At 33.5% G+C, this 23,137-nt stretch overlaps 2 protein-coding genes, 1 long non-coding RNA gene and 1 other non-coding gene across 4 annotated transcripts; 2 read left to right on the top strand and 2 right to left on the bottom strand.

Moving 5' to 3' along the window:
• Positions 1-7,311: 7,311 nt before the first annotated feature.
• TRNAG-UCC (transfer RNA glycine (anticodon UCC)) lies at positions 7,312-7,383 on the bottom strand. The gene has a single exon. It is a non-coding gene; the product is annotated as a tRNA-Gly (tRNA).
• A 6,550-nt stretch (positions 7,384-13,933) lies between these two features.
• On the top strand, positions 13,934-15,562 carry LOC139429187 (uncharacterized). The gene is made up of 2 exons (XR_011639860.1): positions 13,934-14,116; positions 14,289-15,562. It is a non-coding gene; the product is annotated as an uncharacterized lncRNA (long non-coding RNA).
• A 90-nt stretch (positions 15,563-15,652) lies between these two features.
• LOC111413494 (venom carboxylesterase-6-like) lies at positions 15,653-17,624 on the top strand. Its single transcript, XM_071194692.1, has 6 exons — positions 15,653-15,876; positions 15,933-16,032; positions 16,087-16,470; positions 16,528-16,881; positions 16,936-17,377; positions 17,431-17,624. Exons 1-6 carry the CDS (start codon positions 15,670-15,672, stop codon positions 17,606-17,608), a joined length of 1,665 nt encoding a protein of 554 aa, XP_071050793.1. The 5' UTR covers positions 15,653-15,669; the 3' UTR covers positions 17,609-17,624.
• Positions 17,625-19,883: 2,259 nt separating this feature from the next.
• LOC111413493 (venom carboxylesterase-6-like) lies at positions 19,884-21,862 on the bottom strand. Its single transcript, XM_023044492.2, has 5 exons — positions 21,620-21,862; positions 21,453-21,561; positions 20,668-21,402; positions 20,179-20,620; positions 19,884-20,124 (listed from the first exon to the last, which is right to left on the bottom strand). The coding sequence occupies exons 1-5, from the start codon at positions 21,809-21,811 to the stop codon at positions 19,968-19,970; spliced, it is 1,635 nt and encodes a 544-aa protein (XP_022900260.2). The 5' UTR covers positions 21,812-21,862; the 3' UTR covers positions 19,884-19,967.
• Positions 21,863-23,137: the final 1,275 nt, after the last annotated feature.

Here is a 23,137-nt window from a genome sequence, read left to right as displayed (position 1 = left end):
ATATTGGTTGCATACTTGCAATGATGACGTCGGGTACGATGATGAATTAACACACTGTACTTACATTCTCTCTACTAGACTAATAATTAGAAATATTATTATTTTCATTAACTAAAACAAAGTGAAAAGAAATGTTTTTTTCTTAATATTTCTTTGTTGTGAGTAGACAAATTTAACGGTTAGATGCAGTAAAGTGGAGAACAACGAACTGCACACAGGAGTATAGAGGCTGTAGAGACGGTTACGCGTTTTCCCCCGGAATTTCCTCGGTGCGATATCATAAATTTCAGTAGTAGCAGTTAATTAAGTGGAAGACGACACCCACAATGCAGCAACAGCAGCATAGAGTAAAGCCCGGGCGCGCTAGTTGTGCACCGGAGCCTCCCTTCTCTTCTTCCTCCATCGAATCCTGTTCGACGATAATGCGACCAAAGTTAGTAGTGGTACAGGAGGTGCCTGAAGGAAACTCATTGAGTAGAAGTACGCGTCGCGTTTCTCGGATATCTTAAAGGTTCCTCAAAACCGCACGTTCAAGTATAAAGTTTTGTTAAGGTTGAGATCTCAGTGTAGATTTATTATATGATTTTATCGTTTTTATTTTTTGGGATAATAAAATCAATGTAATTTTCAAACGTAGAGTTAAGCCGTTTAAATAACGTTGTCCGTAATACAGTGCAATTGTAATTTATTAACCTCATAACTACCGGCTCCAAACCGTAAACCAACCGTTAATCGCTTTTAGTCTGGATATATTGCCCAGCCAACCCACGACGTGTCAAATAAAGATATCAGATTTGGCGTCTAGAAGCATCGAGTTACTACCGCGTCGCCAGCCATTAGCAATAAGTACTATTAAAAGGACCTCAACTAAGACTATAGTTTATTATCCAATACATTTTCAAGTAAAGTGTTTTCGATTTAAATATTTTGTGGAAACCACTTTTTGAAATTTATTCTGCATTGCTATTTCCTCGTAGTGTAGTCCAATGTTACTCTTTCAATATAGGGTAACATCAAACTACCTTTTTCCCCTATCGGACATCCTCTCCAACTGCTCCCCTATATAAATAATACGGTAGAGACGAAAGACACCCTTGGTGCACCGACGCTGTTATTAAAGCCGTTTGGGGACGTTAGAGATGCCGAGATTACTGTTTGCAATGACGTTTAAAGCAGGCGAGGAGAAGAACACGCTACCGCCACTTTCATATATATTTTTTTCGCTTTTTTCCCTTTTGCGTTGCTGCCCCTTTTCGCCAGCTCGATCTCCTTTGTAGAGCACTTCAAAGGATTGGAACTTCGAAGGGGTGAGATAGTACAAGGATTAAAAGTTTAAAGAAATGTAGGCAGGCTTGATGTAAAACTGGTACAGATTATTTCTTAGAATCTCCTAAAATATTTTGTAGTTAATGTGATAATGTATGTATAGATGCATCAGTTTTGGGGTAAAATTGCATAACGAGATAGGACGAATAAACGAAGCGATAGGACGTACACCAACAACAGCGTTGCCACTTTCGTGTAAATTATTGGAATGCGCTAATGACGGACAATTACCGCGCTCGAATACATACAATGGTCGCCAGCACAAATGATGTTGCAAATGAAGGGCATAAACCGCTCCGAACGATTAAGCAACGCTTGTTTATGCAAATCGTGCGACGTTCTCGTACCGCTCGCTAAGTAGCCAAATTGTTAATAAACGACCCCCTCGACTCTTCACGTCGAGAAGCTCTTGCCTTATTTCAATTTTCGTCTTCCCTCTAGCTCTAATAGGAATCTTGCCACATGGCACAATGAATTTGTACTGTCACGACAAAGGAAGTTAATACAGTTTGTTCTTATTGGATCCCGGAGTTTCTATATAAAGGAAATTAGATTCTGAATGGAATTAGTAGAAGTTCATCGTAGCTTCGATTGTTAAGGAAGACAATTCGTAGAGGTTATGCTATGTATTCTCGATAGATAGTGTTGTTGTAATTATGATTTACTTAATCAAATTAATTTTCTACTACATAATGGACTGACGATGTTAGTAATAAGAAGATAATCCAATTATAATTTATTCATGATGAGGAGAACGTTTTACGTCGGGGTCGTTTTGGATTCAAGAAAAGCTCATAGAATGCAGCGTCATCAAAATCCCTACACGTCAGAAAACCAGATTTACGATTTAGCTAAATTTAGGTAATAGAAGTGGTGAAAGCTTCCGCTTCGTGTTGAGCGCGAGATAGACAGCGAATGACGACGTAAATTTAGACTTGCTTTACTGCAATCGATCAATGAGAAGCTGCAAAAAGGAAAAAAGTTTTATTATCGTTTTAAACTGACCCTATCGTCGAATAAATATTGTCGTATGATATCAAATGAAAGCTCTGGCGGCGGGAATGTGGAAAGTGGTGAGGGAAAGGGCGAAAGACGAGGACCAGTCTAGTGGAAGACCATTGTTACCCAAACATACGGGATTGCTCGGGGCTTCTCTTGAACTTTGGACTACTGCGCACGGCAACTACACGGCGAATTTGCGATTTATTTGCACAGCTTGCGGATGGATCCTCCGAAACGGTTGTGCGCTGCCGACGAGTAATATGAGTTTCGAGGATTCGGCCGACTTGTGCTGCTCTCATCAAACTTTGAAGGAATTCAAGTTGGTACAAACGCGAACAACCGCCAGAAGGCATTAAAGCATTTATAACATCACCATCAAGATAATTCTGTGATTGAATTCATTCCTAGATGGTTTTTAAAAATATATTTTATACTATGTAAGTTAAAATGAACATAGTGTGTAGTTCATTAAGCAAAGCATTGACGTTGAGCGTCTGTTTACTTTAATCTAGACTGCGGTTAGCGTTTCATTATGGACCGGTTGAATAACAACCTCTCGCTAGTTCAGCTTTATCCTTTCTCCATGCGAGAAAAGATCTTCTTCGTGTAGTTCGTCTTGCGGATGGCGGCAACGAAAAGCACCATTGCTTCCAAAATGAATAGATGCATTGCGGTTTCTCCTTGCATTCGGCGGACGAGCTTCTGATAAAAGTCCTTAATGCTCTTTTTCCGTTTTCGAACGCGGTATAATGCCCTCAGGGCTGCTTTGCCTTGCTTTGTAAAAGATCGCGCCGTAACTTGAATGCTTAATTCTGAACCCTCTTTTCAATTTGCATGTTTTATCCAATTTTATTTTAAAAGAAAAACAAAACAAGCACAAAAAGAATAACAAATTTCCTGTAAATGTTATCAAAAATTGATTTTGGTTAAATTTCATATATACGGCTGCGATATCACTTTGTTGCTCAACCAACGGAACTAATTAAAATCGCAAAATGCCATTGAAACTCGGTAGCCCTCTCCCCAATAGCAGGGCGAAATTTCTATTTAGCTCAACCCCCGCATCGGGAGTACCCCTGTTTTGAATATTCTCTCAGGCTGAATTAATGACATGGTGCCAATATCCAATCAACAACACCACATAACGGACACGCCTCTTGCGTAATCTGTTATCGTTCTTGGATGAAGCAAATATTAGCAGAAAAAATTATGTTTATCCCAAATCCGTATTAAAATCTCGTAAAAAATAATAAAAACAATTTTTAAAAATCATTATGATAAGGCAAATGAAAAAAAAAATGAATCCGTAATCAAAAGAGAGTTCAAACGAAGAAAAAGTAGAGGAAAATTAGTGTACTTATTTGGTCAAGTCCACTCTTGAGTTTAGTGAGCGAATTAGGCATTAGATGGGGAGAGTAAAGTTCGTCTCGTTAAGCTTGTCTACTTGACGTTTAAGCTGGGTATCCACTTAAGGTAAATCGCGCGACTGGAGATGAAATCTAGAGATATCTCCGAGATCATAATTTGTTTGAAACTGATCAATAATAACCCGTGGTTTCATATCAAACTTCTAAATTTACGAGAATATAAAATTGCATCAACTTCACTATTGTTTCTATAAGATATATTGATTTCACTATGTTTGAAGTAAATTAATTAATTATTATATAATCATCTGGACACATGTTATATAACGTTTAATTTTTCAAATTTGCTTGGAATGAAAAAATACAAAAAAAGCCATCAATAACTGTGGAAAAGTTATATATAAGTTTGTTCATGTATAAGTTATAAATAAATATTATGACGATCAAAAAATCTTTTAGGTAGATGTAGTAAACTTATTTTTGAAACGTGATTAATTCCAATTGGTTCCAAGTTGTTTTTGCAAGTAATTACATAGCTAATTTATTCTACCAAAACATCTCCTTTCTTATTTTGCTTGAACACAGACTACCAAAATACGCGAGAATTTTTTGCTAAAAATGTATCAACATCATTTTTGGCAAACTTCCTTTGGATAAGTTGATTGTTTTCATAAAATGCTCTTCCACGATGTGAGTAAGCCATGCTAGTTACTCGACAGGTTCCCGGGCAGTTATGCTGATTGCTCAATATCGTGCTGATACTCCACACGATGCTTCACCGTTTTCAGTTAGAATATGAATGTAGTATGTGTGGTTTGGTAATTTCCTGTGGAATCGACTATGCCACATTAACAGGACCATATGAACAATTATAGTGACTTTCGGAACATAAACAAAATATTTATCGGAAGGCAATCTATAAACAGCCGTCCAATTTACTATTTCGATGTACAAATCAAAAGAAGTTAGCCAAGCGGAACTTCTATTATATGATTGCGTATTTATCGAATCGGAAATCGCAAATTTGGCTATTCGTTGAATTTTTGAGCATGTCTGATATAGTAATGTTTTTCAAGAGCCAGTGTCCAACTCATACGGCAAAGTCTACTATTATTTAAACTAACTACTTCAATTTTGTGGAGAAGATTAATCTTGGTATATAATGAGAAAATTTCTTGTTAGTGAAGGACAGAATGACCAACTTCTATATAAGTGATTATTCAGTTTATATTATTTAATAAATATTATTTATATTTATTTAGTTGAGCTATATTGAGTATAGCTTTTAGAACAGCTCTTGCAAGATATTGTTACATTGCATTATTAAGCGCAGCTTGATTTCTCCATGCTATACCGACCATGCTATCCTGATCACCTGGTTACTTGAGAAGTAAGTCTTTATTAGAAGCTCGAAATAGTTTCTAAATTCTTGTGCTGCTGACACTGTTCTTCACTGCTGCTGTACATTTACCTTCACAAATTTCCTGAATTCACAGATTTCTGAATTCTCAAATCAACAAATTTCTGCGTTCAAGGTGTGCGTCTGTTATCATTTCTTGTTTTCAATGGATTACTGCCATATGGTAGATTTAATGAACAGCTACTAAGTTACGTTAATATAACAATTTTTAACTAATTACAGTCGTTTCTAGCGCCAGTGATTGTAATTAGATTAGCCACTCTTATACAGACCTTAATTGATGTATGATAGTTCCGCTATATGTATAATGTTCGGTTGCATCACCAGCGCAATTTTAAATTGAATTTGTCTGAGATCTGAACTATAGACTTCAGAAGAATCTTTCCATATGGACAATGTAAGGTTCATTTACAGAAATGATATTTATATTATGATAAAGTTTTTCATTTCATCGTATCCACTCTCACATCTGTTTCGTTGTAATTGCGAATTACTCCAGATTTGTTTGGTGCTACTGTATTAAGTTTTTGTCCTTGTGTAGAGTATTAATTAATGTAGCAATTGGGTCCTTTCATGGGACGGTATGAAATTATCATTTTATTGCTTTGAAATAAAATTATAATTTCCTGGTTTGTTGCTAGATATTGACAAAATCTGCTTCTTTCTATTAAAAATCGCCAGCGGGTTACTACAGTCAGTTATCTACAGTCATTTTCCAAGCAAATCATAGCCGTCATTCCAGTTCCTCTCATCTCTCTTCCCTTCTTACAGGTGTACTGTAAAAATATTCGATCCATCATTCTTAATCCGTAATGCAGTTATTTATAGGTTCCCAATTTTCACCAAATTTGTTAGTTATATCTATATAGTTATATATTTTTATACCTATAAAAAAAACGCAAAACAAATCATCTGTTATGAGATATCGCGTATGATCCGATTTGTGTCGGAAACATTTTGATATTCTAATCATCGGTTTTTCCAGATTTATATACCACAATCGTTTCATTATCAGAATCCACTGAATATTCAGTAGCAGGGTCTGAATGTGTTCTTGAATTTCCTCAATAGTCAGCTTTTCGATGGTATCAAAATTCCCCATCATCGTCAGACGAAACATATACACTATATATAACTGCTGTAGTATTTTATGTCTCTCATTTCGACTACAATTTTTTTTATCTCTTTCTGACTTAAATACCTATACGGAGATGTTCGCTATATGACTAAGGACTAAAAAGTCAAACCTCATCGTCTTATTCAGACATGCGCCATATTAGCGCAGTGTTGTTTCTGTCAGCAAAGTCCAGCTATATTTGTTGGCTTTGATAAGTTGACTGAGATGTCATCGCAAGACAAGGATGTGCCTTTTAGTCAAAACGAAGTATTGATTGAACAAGTGACTACAAAGGTTGTCTCTGCGATCTTGAGCGTTACACAGATGATCGCTATGTGATAGATGACTGAAAAGTTAAAACTCATCTTCATATTCAAAGAGCGCCTTATGCAGGCATTGGTTTCTATCAGCTATATGTGTCGGCCCTGATTCATTGTTTTGGCACTTAGAAGCAGTGAAAGACTATGATAGTAATCATTTCAAATTAGTAAATATTGTTTTTTGGGAACAACTCAAATTTAATTTATTTCTTAGTTTATGCGATGAATAATAATTTATGTTTTATGGTTATTAATTCTTCTTTTTAGGTTACAGTAATAAAAAGGTTATAATCGTTTTATTTAAACTATTATTTCAATTTTAAACTTGTTTCTGAAGAAGGCTGTAGTAATGTAACATGATATTCAAAACTTTAAACAGTGATTTAATAGAATTGCACAGTTAACGACTAACTCTCAATAAATGTAACGAAATGTTGTGATATAAATCATTTCATACAGCTGGTATTTTTGGATTAATCTATTTTGAACGGAGTTTCTACAACACTGCTTGTATATAAGCAAATATTTACTTTAGCAAGGTGCCGGTTTTTGTTTAATAATAATTGATTTATGGCAATGTAATCATATTAATCCTAAGTCCTAAAATTACTTTACCCTCTCTCTGCTTTTTATAAGGTAATAGTAACGCCCAAACCACCTAATTACTACCGTAAGTGTAATTTACGACTGATGATAAAACGATTTTTATATCTGTTTATTTAAGACGATACAAAATTATTTAAAAAAATGAAAAAGCAGTGCGATGGCCGGGAATCGAACCCGGATCAACTGCTTGGAAGGCAACTATGCTGACCATTACACCACCATCGCTCGTATTATCTTTCTAATAGAAAGTAAATTCCATTTAGGAAGATTAGTTTATCTAGAACAAACAAATCCTGGTGCTGTAGTGTATTTGCTTTAGATAAAACATCGCCGTTGATAAAAAATGACGAGATCTAAATTGCTCTAAATTTTTTATTGAATGACGAAAATGATTTTTGAAGGTATAAGTTTAAATCAACGTTTTGTTTGAAAATTACGACACTCCCTCAGTAAATAAATCTTATAGTCATGGATTTTATTGAAGTCGTATCCGTTGAATCGAGGGGGGAAAGCCAAGGAAGAGGGTGGACGATATAGTAAAACGTTATTTCATGGGCTGATGGCCTCAGCAGTAAGGACGATGTTCATCAAGATCGGGGGGGCGAAAGCGCAGGGGTCAAATACGCCCATAACGCTTTTTCATTTCAAGTATTAGCTTGGTTTACGATGAGACGTGATTAAAACTAGCGGAATCCATTGTGTATTGGTTGAGGAATAGGGGTTCAAAGTCCCCCTTCGAAATTTTCCATGATTTTTTATTGTATTTTCGTCCCTCTCTTCAATTCACGATCTTTCTTTACAGTTTATTCAATTTATTAGGTTGTTTTTTATATGGATGAAGACAAAGTATTTTTTTTTGTTTTGTCATAATAATATTATTGCTTTAGAATTGAACGGTGTGTGATTATCATAGTCAATCATGCGTCTATTAACCATGAATATCCGTTGAAGCGTAATAGTAAGCGACAACCAACCACTCAACTGTTTAGCTTATCGAAGAGAACTGGGACAATTCGGCATACGAAACGGTGTAGTCGCGAATTTACCATCTAACGAGTAATCGATATTCGACGATGCGGCATCGTCAGAGTTTGAAACGTTGCCAAATAAACCTCGGCGGCACTACCATCACACTGAAATGAGTGAGGCAAAGTGTCATCAATTTGTATTGTATTGCTGGTTTTCGATTTCTTTTTAAAAATGAATAAGATCGAAATCTATCGATGTCATGACTATTTTAGGAGTACACATCTGGTACTATCTTCGTTGTTAAAAGTGTGTAGTAGAAGTACCTCTGTAGGGAGTAGTCGATACTGACGAGTATCTATCTCTCTCGCTATATTTAATAAAGTAGTCGCCTTGGGAAAACCTTCCTCCTTCTTTCCCCCTTATAGAGACTTTTCAAACTTCCCGTGCCGGAAATTTATAGATCCTCCTGTCGGGCGTCGACTTTGGCGACGAAGTGCAGAAGTGATTGCAGTCCCATTGGGATAGTAACAACTATCGACCTACTACTCTCTATATACTACCTCTTTTTCAAATATGAGAATATATTAAGTAATAAAAAAGTATATATAACATTTTATGTTTTTGTTATTTTGTATTCGATTAAATTATTAAAAGAACTACATCATTTTTTTTGTTACAAAATGAACTTATTGATTCAAACGTTCCATATGACAAAGTATCGATATTAATACTGTAAAATTTGCTTATTTTAAACAATTAAATGATATTGATAGATTTCTTAAGATTCAGGGAAACGAAATTTTCGAAAATTGCATAAAATAAGTTTGGTCTCCGGTTTAATCGGAGTTCTCTGAGAACGAATTACCAGTTAAATTAATAACCCACCAAGTATAATTTAAAGTTTCGGTGGCTAAACTTTAAGTTGATCAACTTAAAGTTGGCGAATTTAATGTGGCCTAGAACGAACTAAGAGGGTTTTAGGGGGTGGGTTTGGGGGCACGACGTGTAGTACACTGAATGTATTTTCGAAGAAACTTCCGCCGGATCTAACCAACGTTCGCAATAGATTACGTATATCATTAAGTCCCGTGTAAATTATGCACGGCCGCATAATGTCTACTGGTGGGGAGGTTAAAAACAATTTTAACGACGTCATTAATGCTTGCACTTCCTTTTTGATGTCCGCGCGGATAATAAAGCAAACTTTCCCGGTTGTAATTTTTAATAAATCTTGTTATGATTTAGTGGTAAAGGAAGCTTTTACCAACTTCTATTTAAACTTTTAAATTGCCCTGCGTTTAACACACTTACAAAAAAAACAATTACTTTATTCTTATTAAAAAGTAAACAATTGTTATTAACTTAATCATCGTTTCAGAAACTCTCAAAGGGAAAGAACTGTGTAGGAATTAATTGATATTTGCGTTTTCGTCGAGAAATTCTAGTGTAAAAAATGTCATGATATATGCATTTCGTGACGGACACGGTAAATTATGAACAACGGAATCAACGACCGACCAGCACCTGTCAAAGCGAACGTCGCGACGCACCGTCAATTATAATTCAGTGCATTTTGCCGTCAGTTCGCCCAGTACTGTGGAAAAAGATAATTAGTCGATGATAGATAAAATTCTAATTAATGGTCCAATGCTGCGAAACGTTGCTGACGTTTGCATGCCAGAAATATCAATTATGTCCCCAGATCCATTAGGTAAATGTAAAATATCAAAAGTAAAAAGTTGTTTTAAGAAAATTTGGGTAAAAAAATGTAAGTTTCTAAAATATTCATTCTCCGTTATCATTTCAATTAGTAATTACTTAAAATTAATTCAGCTAACATTCTCAACAAATAAATTATTTTATCTTTATTTTCCAAAAAATATCGATAATCATACTGATTCCAATGTTGATGTAAAAATCATGGATAAAACCTTTCAAAATATTGCTGTGTGCAGGAAATGTCTTTCTGGTTTAGCTTACGAGATGAACTTTTCCTGCAGTAATAATAATGTAATTACAAATTCTTGTGATTCATTATAAACTGTGTGTAACAATAGTCAGTGTATTTTTCATGATATTAATGCTAGGTTAATTTACGATATACCACTTCTAGCCAATAGCAAACTGCTGCTGAGAAAGTTTACAGTCGTTTGAAACTTAATTTGAACTGTTTCTGAAATAATCTGTAAAGAGCCAATAAAGAAACAATGGAGGAAGCTGTAGAACATAGCTCCAAAGAGCTTAAGTCAATAGACCTTGCTATAGCAATTGATGCTCCTGGTAAAAGTGTAGCCATGTGTTGCTAAACGGTATACTGTCAGCGACTTCTTTGATGACAGGTAAAATAGTCGATATTGATACTTTAAACAAGTGTTGTACTTGAAATGGGCCTATACGCACGTGGTTACATAAGTGTTAGCACTTGCCTGCGTAGGTCGTAAGCAGCGAGTAAGTACATAAGTGTAGTGTCAAATCTGAAAGCGCGTTTCATTCTGGAGTGGCTCAAAGTAAATTTAAAATCAAAAGAAGTATAAATGTATATATTAATTTATTCGAGTTCAACGCTGACAACCAAGTAGGCGATGATCCATAAAGTCCTAAGTCCATATTCTGGTATATTGTTAACAATCCTAAATATCTTCCGAAATAGAAAAGATATAGAAAATAACAATACGGAATCGCTGATAACTTTAGTAACTGAAAAGCTTAAAAAACTGAAAATGGCAAATTTGTTGCTGAAAAATTAAGGAAACTTCTAACTGATATGAAATTATTTGCTAAAGAACTAATAAATGATTGAACCGTTGTTATGCTTATTATTCTGTAACAAGTGTCAAAATGTTATTATTCTGTAACAAGTGTCAAAATGTAGGTATTCAGAGCAATCAATATTTTCAAGGATACTTACAATGTAAAGCGAACATTGTAAGTATCCATCGAATTCTTTGGTAACGATGAGTCTACTAATTTCTATGTAGGGGTTACTGAACCGCTACACGGGTAACTCAAGCGGTATATGATGAAGAGACATTTGGCGTAGAGAGCCATAAAAAAGGATCAATGTGTGGGTTATATTCAGAAAAGGAAAAAACTAAAAAGCTAGCGAATGGAACTGCCTTATGTAGCAAAAATGATTTGACACTATAAGCTGTGACGTGGCAATCAGGAAAATGTTGATTTTATAGTAAGTAGGAGTAAGTAATGATGAGAACTGCCAAATGGGTTTTTTTCGTTCATGTACTCTCAACTGATATAAAACCATCCAATGAGCTTTGTACGAATCGATATGCAATTAAGCTATGACGTGGCAATCAGGAAAATGTTGATTTTATAGTAAGTAGGAGTAAGTAATGATGAGAACTGCCAAATGGGTTTTTTTCGTTCATGTACTCTCAACTGATACAAAACCATCCAATGAGCTTTGTACGAATCGTACGGTTCATTTAATTTAGGGTAAAATTAGTTATTAACCCTAGATTACGGTAAGTAATAGTATACGTAAGATTGACAATATTCTTCGTATTTTTTTATTAATCTCCGGATAACACAATTAAATGGAGGTTTCAGTATCCTCCTATTTAGTGCACTGCTAGAAAGCGGTCATAATTGAACTTCGTTAGATTGTTATGTTGATTATATCTTTCACATTAATATACTGACATTTATTTTGAGATATGATGTTCCTTATTTTTTATATTTATTCCATTCCTTTTTGAGAAATGATTTCACACTGGAACTTACATACTGGAAGATAGTGCTCCAGATTCATGTGCGGATAGTGGCCGTGATTGAAAACAAGATACTCTGGAAGTAGAATCCATAGAGGACTCAAATGATAGTGCAATTAAGTGGAACGACTCCGTACACCAGTCTCAACTTGAAACCCTCTAGTTAGGTTTCGAGTGAAACCAAATATTGCAAGTTTGAAAGGAAAAAATTGGCTAAACAACCCAACAGTAACAAACTACTCACAATTATTTCATCGCATATGTAGAATTCAATACAAACTATTGTCCTGACGATATTTTTTGTTATATTCCTCGTATATTTGATTTTTACGTATATTTTTATATTTGATTATATTCCCCAACCCAGGGGAATAATTTGTTTATCTATTGGCCGATTGTCCCCGTTATCTATTGATCCGAAGTGCAGTTTTTGCTATTGATCTTTTATAATTCGACAATTTTGTTATTATGAAGTAATTTTAAACAGAAAAAAATCACAAAAACGTTATTAATCAACAACAATAAAAAATTAAAACCGTATCGGTAATGCCATACCTAAATTTTCTAGACTAACAATAAAATTGATTGAGCGATTTAATAAAACGAAATCAAAACCGTTCCCTTGATGAGGCCGTTAATTCAAGATGAGAAGAAATCAATCGCTGGCGAATTGGGTATAACGATGTGATTTTTCATCTTGATGGTTGTATAGATTTCACAGCAGATGCTTTATTTGAGGTCATGGTTTATCTGGAGAAAGAACTATACGTACCGAAAAAGAAGTTTTAAAATCGATAAGACATTTTTTTAATCTAGTGCCAAATTGTAATTTTAATTGTGAAAGTGTTATAAATAAAGCAATTTTATACTGTAATAGTGACGGAAGTGAAAAATTAGAACTGTCGATATCAGGAAAATGAAAACTCCCAAGATGCATAAATAAAATCGATCGACCTTATTTGCCGTGCTATTCGAGAATGATTTATTCGTTTCAACGCAACACGGCAGCGCAAAACAGAAAAGTACTATTAACAATGGATAATTGCGCAGCACATTATACTAACGGAATCAATTTGAATAGCGTTAAGGTTATTTATCTTCCCTCTAACACAACGAGTGATCGATTTGTTACAGTAGCAATTTTGGCAATAGAAAAGATAAAATGAATTATTAGTTTTAACAGCGACATGAGCTTATATTTTACTTTAAATTCGTGGAATTTGATGTAAGTTTTGATTAATACTGCAACAGTGATGGTGAGATAATGATTACAGAAGAAATTAACATAGATTTATCATTAGGAAATGTACACCAAGAAAGGTCTTAAGATAATACAGTTCAAAACACAGTTAAATATAGTTAAAAGCGACGAAAATTTGTGTCTATTCTACACTATATTTCATGCATTTCTTAACCCTCAGAGTTCCTTACACTCACTTCGGTTATATCGATCAGCCTAGGGAGTTATGAAACGACAGATATAGCTTATTCGAAGAGTCTCAAAATCACAGCATGTTTAGACTTATTCACAAACACGACATAGTTTTAATTTATAAAGATTACTTTACAATGATTGAAATGGTGTCTCTTAAGGATAATATAACGATTCTTTAGTAATTCTTAACTTGTTGCTTAACTTTGTTCGTGTTAGATTTTTGATAATTCCTATACTAAAAATGGGACTTCTTGCAACAGCCCTTTTAGCCGCCAGTCGCTGTGCAAATCGAATTTCTCTTGAACCACTGAAGTGTAACACAGCTTTGTGTTGCCGCTCGTTCATCCTTTAGATCAGCGTTTCCAAAGCTTGTGTACTGCGAAACACTTATGTTTTGAAAAAATGTAATTCACTTTAATTGCTACCACATTCTCAACTTATTTTATCATTATTTTGTTCTCGAACTTGTTGTATTCATCTTATTTTTGATGTTACTTGTTACAATTTGATACATTTAGCAATTTTTTGGTACTATTTAACAAGACAATTTCTGCCACATTTTTTTGCCACAATTCGGGAATTACATATTGAATTCTTGAGTGATCTAACTTTTTTGATTAAGACTTTAGACCTTGACACTTTTAGACACATTCTGATTTTTTTGTCAACATGATATTTGTCAATATATTTTAACAGTAATTAGGTAATGACTGAAAAATGCAAAAAAATGATCATCCTCAGTTGCTATAAATTCTGGAATCACACATTCAACTCTCGTGTGACTTAATATTTTTGATTGAGATTTTAGAACCAAAAATACAAATTAGTATTAGCAATATTCTAGAACTCAGTCTGCAGTTTTTGTCTAAACCCTTGTTTAGGTCACGAAGGTTGTAATTGATTGATAGAGAACTCAGATTAATCGTTATATGAAACCAGATGGGCGCCACCGCATAACACGTTCATTGAAATTGATAATGAAATATGCTGAATTGTAGATTAAAACCTTTTTGTTATCAAATCCATGGTTGAACGCAATTTGGCTGGAAACCCGATGATGTAGTGCAATTTTGGTCTGTTTTGAAGTCTAAAATTAGAATCACAGTATATTATTTCATAATAATATAACTGTTATAATATTTTCCATGTGGAAGTCATATTAATGTCCGCGATCTGTAACTGTATAATTAAAATGGTTTTCGACCGCGGGCTTCATCAACGTACAATGGTTATATTCGAATTACATGAATTAATTCAAAATAAGAACCACCGGTTTTGTTGTGTAGAAGAGTTTTGTAACCCGATATTATCTGAATATTTTTATTGAAACTGACATTCAAGATGAATATTAGGGGAAAAATTCGGGACAGAAGGTGAACTAATTGAGGAAGCGACGGCAGCCGTCGAGATATTTATTTTTGAGGATAACTCCGCATCAACTGCCTATTAGTTGTCTAAAAGCGATATCATGTTTCGCCTGGTATATAGAACACGAGCAGCTATAATCCGTCAAAAACGACGGAATCGGGATGATAAACCATCCCCCGAAACTCAGCCTAGGGAAATTTCATTTACCATCGTGTCGAATGCGGAAGAATTCGCCGTTTCAATCTCTTAATAGGTTTTGAAAACAAATGGATTACAAAAAGGTTGGTTTTTTTTGGGAGTATTTGTCATTCAATAATATCGTTTGTATATACTACAGTTTTTATTTTTACTTAGAATGCTTTTGCGCTTTTACTTCGAGCGAACCTCTTACAAAGTTTATAATTAAGTTCACGTTTCCGTGAATTCGAATTTTTGCAGTGGCCGCAATTTTCGTCTAAATTTTTAACCCTATTAGCTCCCGTTGATTTCGCCAGGGACTGCAATAAAAAATAATTTCCCTTCTTATACAAAAAAAGATTCCTTTATATTCGTTCCTTTACAGTTTCAAGTAGTACTTTCTTTCTTGATTATTAAAATTTTTGAAACGGATTAATCTTCTCAATCTTGTAGTTTCTAAAGAGAGGTTGGCTATAAGTGCTCTTCACGACGAACGATGAATTCAATCTCATTATCATGTGAAGGGTAACGCTCAGAAGTGTCTTTGATATTGAATACAAACAGCTTACGTAATGGGCATTGTTCGCTATAACAAAACTTTTGCGACCGTATTTTACTGCAATCCGAAAAGCGTGAAAATTGACTATAAATCTACTTAAAGTTAATGATAATAATTATGTTCGTGGAGTTGTAAAGTTATTGTTAGAAATAAAGTTTTACGGTGTAACTCGTTATATCTCAAATCTTAAATCGATTAATGTTTATCTCGTAGTATTTTTTCTTATCTTTAAATTACGTGGTGAATCAACGTTATTACTATAAAAACTTGTAACCATGAACATTAAAAACGTGGTTATTGTATTTTCTTTATTATATAAGGGTATTGTTTGTGAAGATGATTATGAAGATTTACCAAATATTGAAATTTCAACTGGATTTCTTGAAGCTGGTTATCGTAGTTTATCTTTTAAAGGAACAACATTTACAGCATTTGAAGGAATTCCATATGCAAGACCACCAGTTGGAGAACTAAGATTTCAAGTAAATATCCCTAAATTTAATTAAGAGAAATTAATTGTTATAACAAACATTTTTAGCCACCTGAAGAGCCTTATAATTGGACAGGAATATGGAAAGCCAATACAAAATATTCTTGTATCCCATTTATGAAAGGTGGATTTTATTCGAATTTCCTAGGTTTGTTTTAATATTAAAAAAATAATCTTTACAATTTTTTTTAATTATAAGCAGATTCCGAGGATTGTCTATATTTAAACGTTTACGTTCCGAGTTATGAGCCAAATGCAGAAAATAATTTTGATGTCGTTGTTCATTTACATAGTGGTGCTTTCACCGTTGGGCATCCACATTTTGCAAGTGGGCCGAAATTTTTATTAGATGAAGATCATATCATTTTCGTTACATTAAATTATCGACTCGGCCCGTTAGGATTTTTAAGCACCGAAGACGAAATAATACCTGGAAATAATGGCTTGAAAGATCAAGTTTTAGCATTAAAATGGATACAAAAAAATATAAAATATTTCGGGGGAAACCCCGATTCTGTTACGATTACTGGTTCATTTTCAGGTGGGGCAAGCGTTCATTATCACTATTTATCTCCTCTTTCTAAAGGTATTTTTGATTTCTTTTTACCTTTTTCGTTTTTAATTAATTTTTACTCCTTTAAAGATCTATTTCATCGTGGGTACTCAGGAAGTGGTACAGCTTTAGATCCTTGGGCTTTGCAAGATGCACCTCTAGTAAAAGCGAAACGACTCGCTGTTTTATTAGGTTGTAACCCGGTTACATCCCAAGATATATTAAACTGTGTTATGCAGAGATCGACTCAAGCTATTGTGGAAGCAACCCAACATTTTTTCGAAAAAGGGATGCCTTTTTCGCCGTTTGGACCCGTTATAGAAGTAGAACATAAAAATGCTTTTTTAAGCAAACATCCTTATCAACTATTAAAAGATGGCCCTATTCAAGATTTGCCGTGGATCGTTGTTTTAAATAAGGATGAAGGAATATTTCCTGCTGGGCGTATAAAAACTAATTTAAAAATTAGAATAATTTAATATAATTTAATTTTTTTAGCATACTATCAAAATATTAAAAACATCGATGAAGATTGGGTAACTTTTGCACCGCATTTACTGGATTATAATTATACAATTTCTTACGATAAGCGAGACGAGATTTCAAAAAAAATCAAAGAATTTTATTTTGGTGATAAATCAGTTTCGTTCAAAAAATTAGTTAAAGCTTGTAGTCATCGGCATTTTTTTATGGGAGCCGAACTCTCGGTAAAATTACAACAAAAATTAAACAAATCCCCCATTTACGTCCTGATTTTTGCTTACAAAGGAGATTTTTCTTATTCGAGCTTATTTAACGTACCAGTAAAAGATGCTGGGGTGGCTAATGGAGATAACAGTTTGTACTATTTAAGTTCGAATATGGTTCACACTGTACGCTTCAACGATGAAAAAATAAAAGATATTATGGTTAAAATAATTTCGAATTATGCTAAAAATAAGTGAGTCAATAAAATTATTGATTGTAAGGAGATTTTACTTAATTCTGTTTCAGCAAACCAAAAATAGAAGATGTTGATTGGAAACCAACAACAGAAAAATTTCAGTATTTATATTTTAATGGCACAGAAAATATAATTATGAAAGAAGGTATAGGAGAAAACAACTTTTGGAAGACGTTAGGTCTGAAAGAAAATGAAAATTATTTTTCTTCCATTAAAGATGAATTGTAATAACATTAAAATAAAAATTAATCATGGTAACTCAAGCAATTCTAAACTCCTCCAGAAATTAACAGATCCAAAATTTTCTAAATTCTCGACTCCATCAAAGTATAAATAATTAATTCCTTCCCCATCAGTTGGTTTGAATTCAAATCCATCAATGTGCGGAACACTAAAATGGATTAACATTAAATTTCTTTAACACGATAATCGCTACGTCAGTCATATGTGTCTAATACTAACAGGTTCAATTTACTTTCCTTTTTATACACTTCGCATACACGAAACAATAAAATTAACTCGCTGTAAGCAAAGGAAGGGCTGAATAATAAGTTAAAATCATTTTCCTTTCCTTCTCACCTCTTCTCGACCTTCAATATACATATAACATACAAAGTACATTCTTATCAGAATCATACATTATTTTGCTGTAATTGCTTTAATTTGTTGGATTATTAGTTATATTCCAGCTTAAGTTATATATTGCCCTATATTACTTTTCATAGAGATTTGTTGCATAGGAACCCTTTAGATCCGAAATATTTTTGATTTAAGCATAAATCGGGTGTAAACTATGCCTGTATAACCGTTTGCTGGATTGACGAGTGGTTAAACAGTCATGTCGCCGGTCCCTAACCCGGGAAAAGGAGGTGGAACGGGCTAGCACCCTACCCTCCGGGAAACTAATTATAGCTCATAGACCCACAAATTTGCCTCGGAACAGGACTGATTCAAAGATGACGTCCCTTGTAGGAAAAACTCACTGCAAGAAACCAAAAAGAGGGTGTATAAAATGTAATGGAGTAAACAAAGTCATGAAAAAATTAAGACTGTCAATATGTATCATCACGTATACTAATTACTCAAGTCGGAACAGAACTCAACAACTGAATATAATAACGATGTATGTAATAAGTTTGGAGCTGAAATATTTCAAAATTTAATTGCATTGAAACATTTTAACCTAAATGAACTGTTATATTTTGGAAAAACAGAACTCAGATTCACTGTTTGACGAAGTTTATTATTGCAGTAATTTGAGGCATGGATTTTAAAGGCAAAAAAATAATAGTGGAAAATGTTTTAATGGAAAAACATCTACAATAAAATTTTGTATACGTTATCATTCATTAAAATATTCAGGGAAAGATGTTAATTTAACAATTTTAGACTATAATAGAGTCTATATATTACAGAAAAACTATAAAATTATTCACAAAAAAAGTTGGGAATTACGTAGATGGGTAAAAGACGTTGACGGTAATAAACGTACGATTAACAGTAAGATAAAAAGTAATTTTTTAGAAAGTTATATTTCTATTAGCAAGAATACTGACAAATGAACTTCCAAATCTTTAATAACTGGGTCAAACAAAATCTAATTCCAGCAGTATAAAATTTACATGCAGCCAAAGAAAAAAAACACGCGTTCATTAGACAACGCCATTTTTGCAATTAAAACGCAAAAAGATATGTTTTACTTTCCGGTCTTATAGGTTGCCCAAAACTTTATCCCATACTTTCCTGGTTTAGAAGGCATATGGTAGTGTAGGCAGCCATAATACAAAATGTTCTAATCAGTGATAATTTATCTAAATCTTCTCGTGGTTCTTCATTAACAAACTGTAAAGAATGGAACATTATGGTGAACCTATTTCTAACCATAGTCTTGCTGAAGATGGAGTCCATACTGAACGACGTTATTGACAATATCAATTCTAAAAAGTAGATGAAAACTGCTGCAAATTGAGTCCATGTTTTGGCTTTTTGGGTAAGTTTATGCCCATCTTGTAGGGCATCTTGTAGGCCATCTTGTAGGGCCCTGCTCCTCCCAGATGCATCAATGTAGACAATTTTTCAAAAATATGAAAATTAGAAGAGTGTTAAAAAAAGTCGGTATCCGGAGCATAATACAGAAAAACTTTTACAACAAAAGTTGTAGCAAATTGTACCCTTAACACAATACAAACCAATAATATACCAATACTAATTTTAATTACGCATGGAGACTAAACAAGATCTCAGTCGTACTTTTGCTGAATTGGTTATGGTCAGCCACAACAATTATCAGAAAATCTTTTCCTTAAATCGCATACTTTTTTGAATACAGAAATTGTTCATACCGTACTTAGTAATTTTTAAGAAAGATTTTCAAATTTACAAATAGATTCAATTTAGTACTTAATTCCCAAGATTAAAGAATCCATTGAAAGTGTTGGTCAACACAACTTTTATAGTATAACAATATTAAGATTTATTATTAAAATTAGTTTGTGTAATTATATTTAAAAGAAGCAGTTATGAAATGCCAAAATGGAAAAATATATTTAGAAAACATTATGATAGGAAATGAAAATCATTTGACAATTCATGGTAATTCATTCAATTCTAAACTTTTCCAGAAATCAATTGACCCAAAATCTTTCCCATGTTTCATTTTTAAATCCTCATCTCCATCAAAATACAAATAATCAATTTTATCTCCGTGAATAGATTTCCATTCAACCCCATCAACATGTGGAGCACTAAAATTAGTTAACATACAAAATTACTTTAAAGAAGATCTTCAAAAAACTTACGAAGTTTTAGCAAAAGACGCAATCATTTTTGTAAAAACACTCCTAACTTTCTCATCCTCCTCATTAAAGTCTCCAAAAACAGTTGTACTGGTATAATAAATCGTGTCATCTCCATGAGAGACCCCTCTTTCTGTGTCAGGTACTCCAAATAATAATTCATAAGAATATTGTCCTCTATAAGCAAACATAACCGTGTAAATAGGAGAAGATGTAACGTCATTTTGAAGATGTATAGAATTTTCAGATCCCCTAAAAAAATGTCTATCGCCAGATATTTTTATTAAGTCATGGTAAGTAATGGATTTTCCATTAGAATATTTTTCTTTTATTTTGGTTGAAATTAAATCTTTTTGATGATAAGGAGCTGTGAAATTGTAATCAAGAAAATGTGGTGCAAAATTTAACCAGTCTTCATTAACCATATCCATATCATGATAATAAACTAAAATAAATTTTATCATTTTTGTTTTAACTCTTAAAAATATTTACCTCCAGCTGGAAAAATTCCATCTTCCCTGCTAAATCCAACCAACCACGGTAAATCTTGTACTTTTCCTTGAAGTAATAATTCATAAGGATGTTTATCAAGGAAAGCACCTGGATGATGATGCTCAATAATTGGTGCAAATGGGGAAAAAGGCATATCGTGAACTAAAAACGTTTGGGTAGCCTCAAATAGCTTCTCATAACTAACGTCACGAACACAATCTAATATTTCTTTTGAATTTTCACTTTTGCATCCTACTAAATTAGCTAGACGTTTCGCTTTTTGAAATCCCGCCTCCTGTAAAACCCATGGGTCTAAAACCGTTCCACTTGCTGAATAGCCTTTTTGAAATAATCCTGTTGATAGCGGCGAAAAATAATGTAAATGAACGCTTGCTCCTCCAGCTGATAATCCGGTTATAAGTACCGAGTTTGGGTTTCCACCAAATTTCTTTATGTTTTCTTGTATAAATTTTAAAGCCATACTTTGATCTTTCATTCCGTTATTGCCAGGAATCACATCGTCTTGGGTGCTTAAGAATCCCAAGGGTCCTAATCTATAATTTATTGATACAAAAATTACATTTTCGTCCATTAAAAATTTTGGTCCGTAAAGAGTGTGAGGATGGCCTATCATAAAACCACCACCGTGAATGTGAACAACAACGGAATAATTGTCTTCTTCGGATGGGTTTTTATTTGGCACGTAAACATTAAGCCGCAAGCAGTCTTCAGTAACTACAAAGCAATTATTTAAGATTAAAAAAATGATGTTGTGATTATAATACTTTCAAGTCCATCGAGTTCTAAATGAGGCGCATTTGGTAGGAAATAACGACACACATATTTTTTATTAGCTTCTAAAATATCAGTCCAGTTTGAGATCTTTTCTGGTGGCTAAAATATTGTAAATGGAAATGAGATATAGGAAAAATAAAATTTAATTTGTTTATACCTGAAATCTTAAATTTCCAATTGGTGGTTTTGCGTAAGGAATTCCTTCAAAAGCAGCATAAACTTTACCAGTTTTTGTGGTATCTAAGAAACCTCGTATAATACCGGTTGATATTTGAACCGAAGGTTTCTCATTTTCGCAAGAAACTCCTAATAAAATCGTGAAAAATAAAAAAATATTTACTGCGTACATTTTTTTATCTGTAAAAAAAGTTTCGAACAATTCAAAATATATTTATACTGTAATCTAAACAACTTATACTTATACTCAAGAGATATCTCTAGAAATTATATTGATTTTATTAGATTAAGTCAATAAATTGATAAAGTGTAATCAGGGCAACGTCTGTATTTAATTTAAGCCATCTAAATAGAAATTAATTTTGAATTATAGGTATAAAATAATCTAGCTTAGTGTCTTCTACATTACTATACTATAATATTAATGAAAAATATGATTTTCATACAAATTATGTAGGAAAAACGTTATTATAAAGGAACGAATATCATTGGATTATTTCAAATTTTAATTTTTTTTAACTTCCAGAATGATGAAATGTTTTAATTTGATGTCTGATGATCTGATTAGCTTGATGATCTCATTTCCGAAATCTTCCAAGCAAGCCATCTTACATACCCGATATAAGAGAAAACGCGGTTAAGCGTTCTTCTAGCTGAGATTTCTTGCCTTACATAAAACTTTGCTGTAAGAAAAGTACGTTACCAAAGCCCTTCAGGCCATTAAATGCTAATACCATGCCCACTGCTTAAATCGATGACCTGAAGCTATCTACCACACATAATTTTTTGTGGAGCCACGTTCTTTATCCATTTTAGATAGAAGGTTTTAGATAGGTTAGTGTCGTGCTATCTGCTGACAGTCTTCATAAATACTAATATCACATTAATATTGGTACAACACCCGACCTTTGGTAAAGCCATCTATAACAACACCATGAGTGATAGATCCTGATGGGATATCATCGCTGGATGGAGAATAGAATAGAATGAGAACAGTGATGATGGGGGTAGCAAAGGAGATGCTCCGAGTTGTGGAGGACGCATTCAAGGAGGCGAGGAGTACTGCTTCCAGAATCTAAAGACGATAGAATAGAAAATGATCAACTTTTAAATGTGGAAAAGGACTTCAACAATACAAGAAATGCATATAGATTTATAAAACAATTAAAGCAAAGATATGAACCTAATACAAAACTCTGTAGAGATTAAATAGGAAGAATATTAAGTGATATCGAGGAAATAAATAATACTTGGAAAGATTACTTTAAACACTTTCTAAACATAGAAAATACAGCAATGGTAGCAACAAGCAGAATAAACATACAATGGACCTTTAATTGCATCTCCCAAGTATTGGTGAAATAATGAATGATATTCAAGATGCCAAAGGTCGGAAAACACCAGGGACAAAGACCCCACGGAAGTTATAAATAACAGAGAAGATCATTTTTGGTCAATAGCCTACATAAACTGCTTCAAAGAATATGGGTGGCGGACA

The sequence above is a fragment of the Onthophagus taurus genome, chromosome 2, assembly GCF_036711975.1.
Source record: "Onthophagus taurus isolate NC chromosome 2, IU_Otau_3.0, whole genome shotgun sequence".
In the NCBI taxonomy this organism is placed as follows: Eukaryota; Metazoa; Arthropoda; class Insecta; order Coleoptera; family Scarabaeidae; genus Onthophagus; species Onthophagus taurus.
This window is presented reverse-complemented; position numbering and strand designations above follow the sequence as displayed.

Excerpts from the sequence above, each read along its gene's own strand:
- LOC111413494 (XM_071194692.1), top strand. The coding sequence starts at position 15,670 with ATGAACATTAAAAACGTGGTTATTGTATTTTCTTTATTATATAAGGGT. Across the intron at positions 15,877-15,932 it reads TTGGAGAACTAAGATTTCAA|CCACCTGAAGAGCCTTATAA; the intron begins GTAAATATCCCT and ends AAACATTTTTAG. Across the intron at positions 16,882-16,935 it reads AGGAATATTTCCTGCTGGGC|CATACTATCAAAATATTAAA; the intron begins GTATAAAAACTA and ends TAATTTTTTTAG.
- LOC111413493 (XM_023044492.2), bottom strand. The coding sequence starts at position 21,811 with ATGTACGCAGTAAATATTTTTTTATTTTTCACGATTTTATTAGGAGTT. Across the intron at positions 21,562-21,619 it reads TTGGAAATTTAAGATTTCAG|CCACCAGAAAAGATCTCAAA; the intron begins GTATAAACAAAT and ends ACAATATTTTAG. Across the intron at positions 20,621-20,667 it reads TGGAATTTTTCCAGCTGGAG|TTTATTATCATGATATGGAT; the intron begins GTAAATATTTTT and ends AATTTATTTTAG.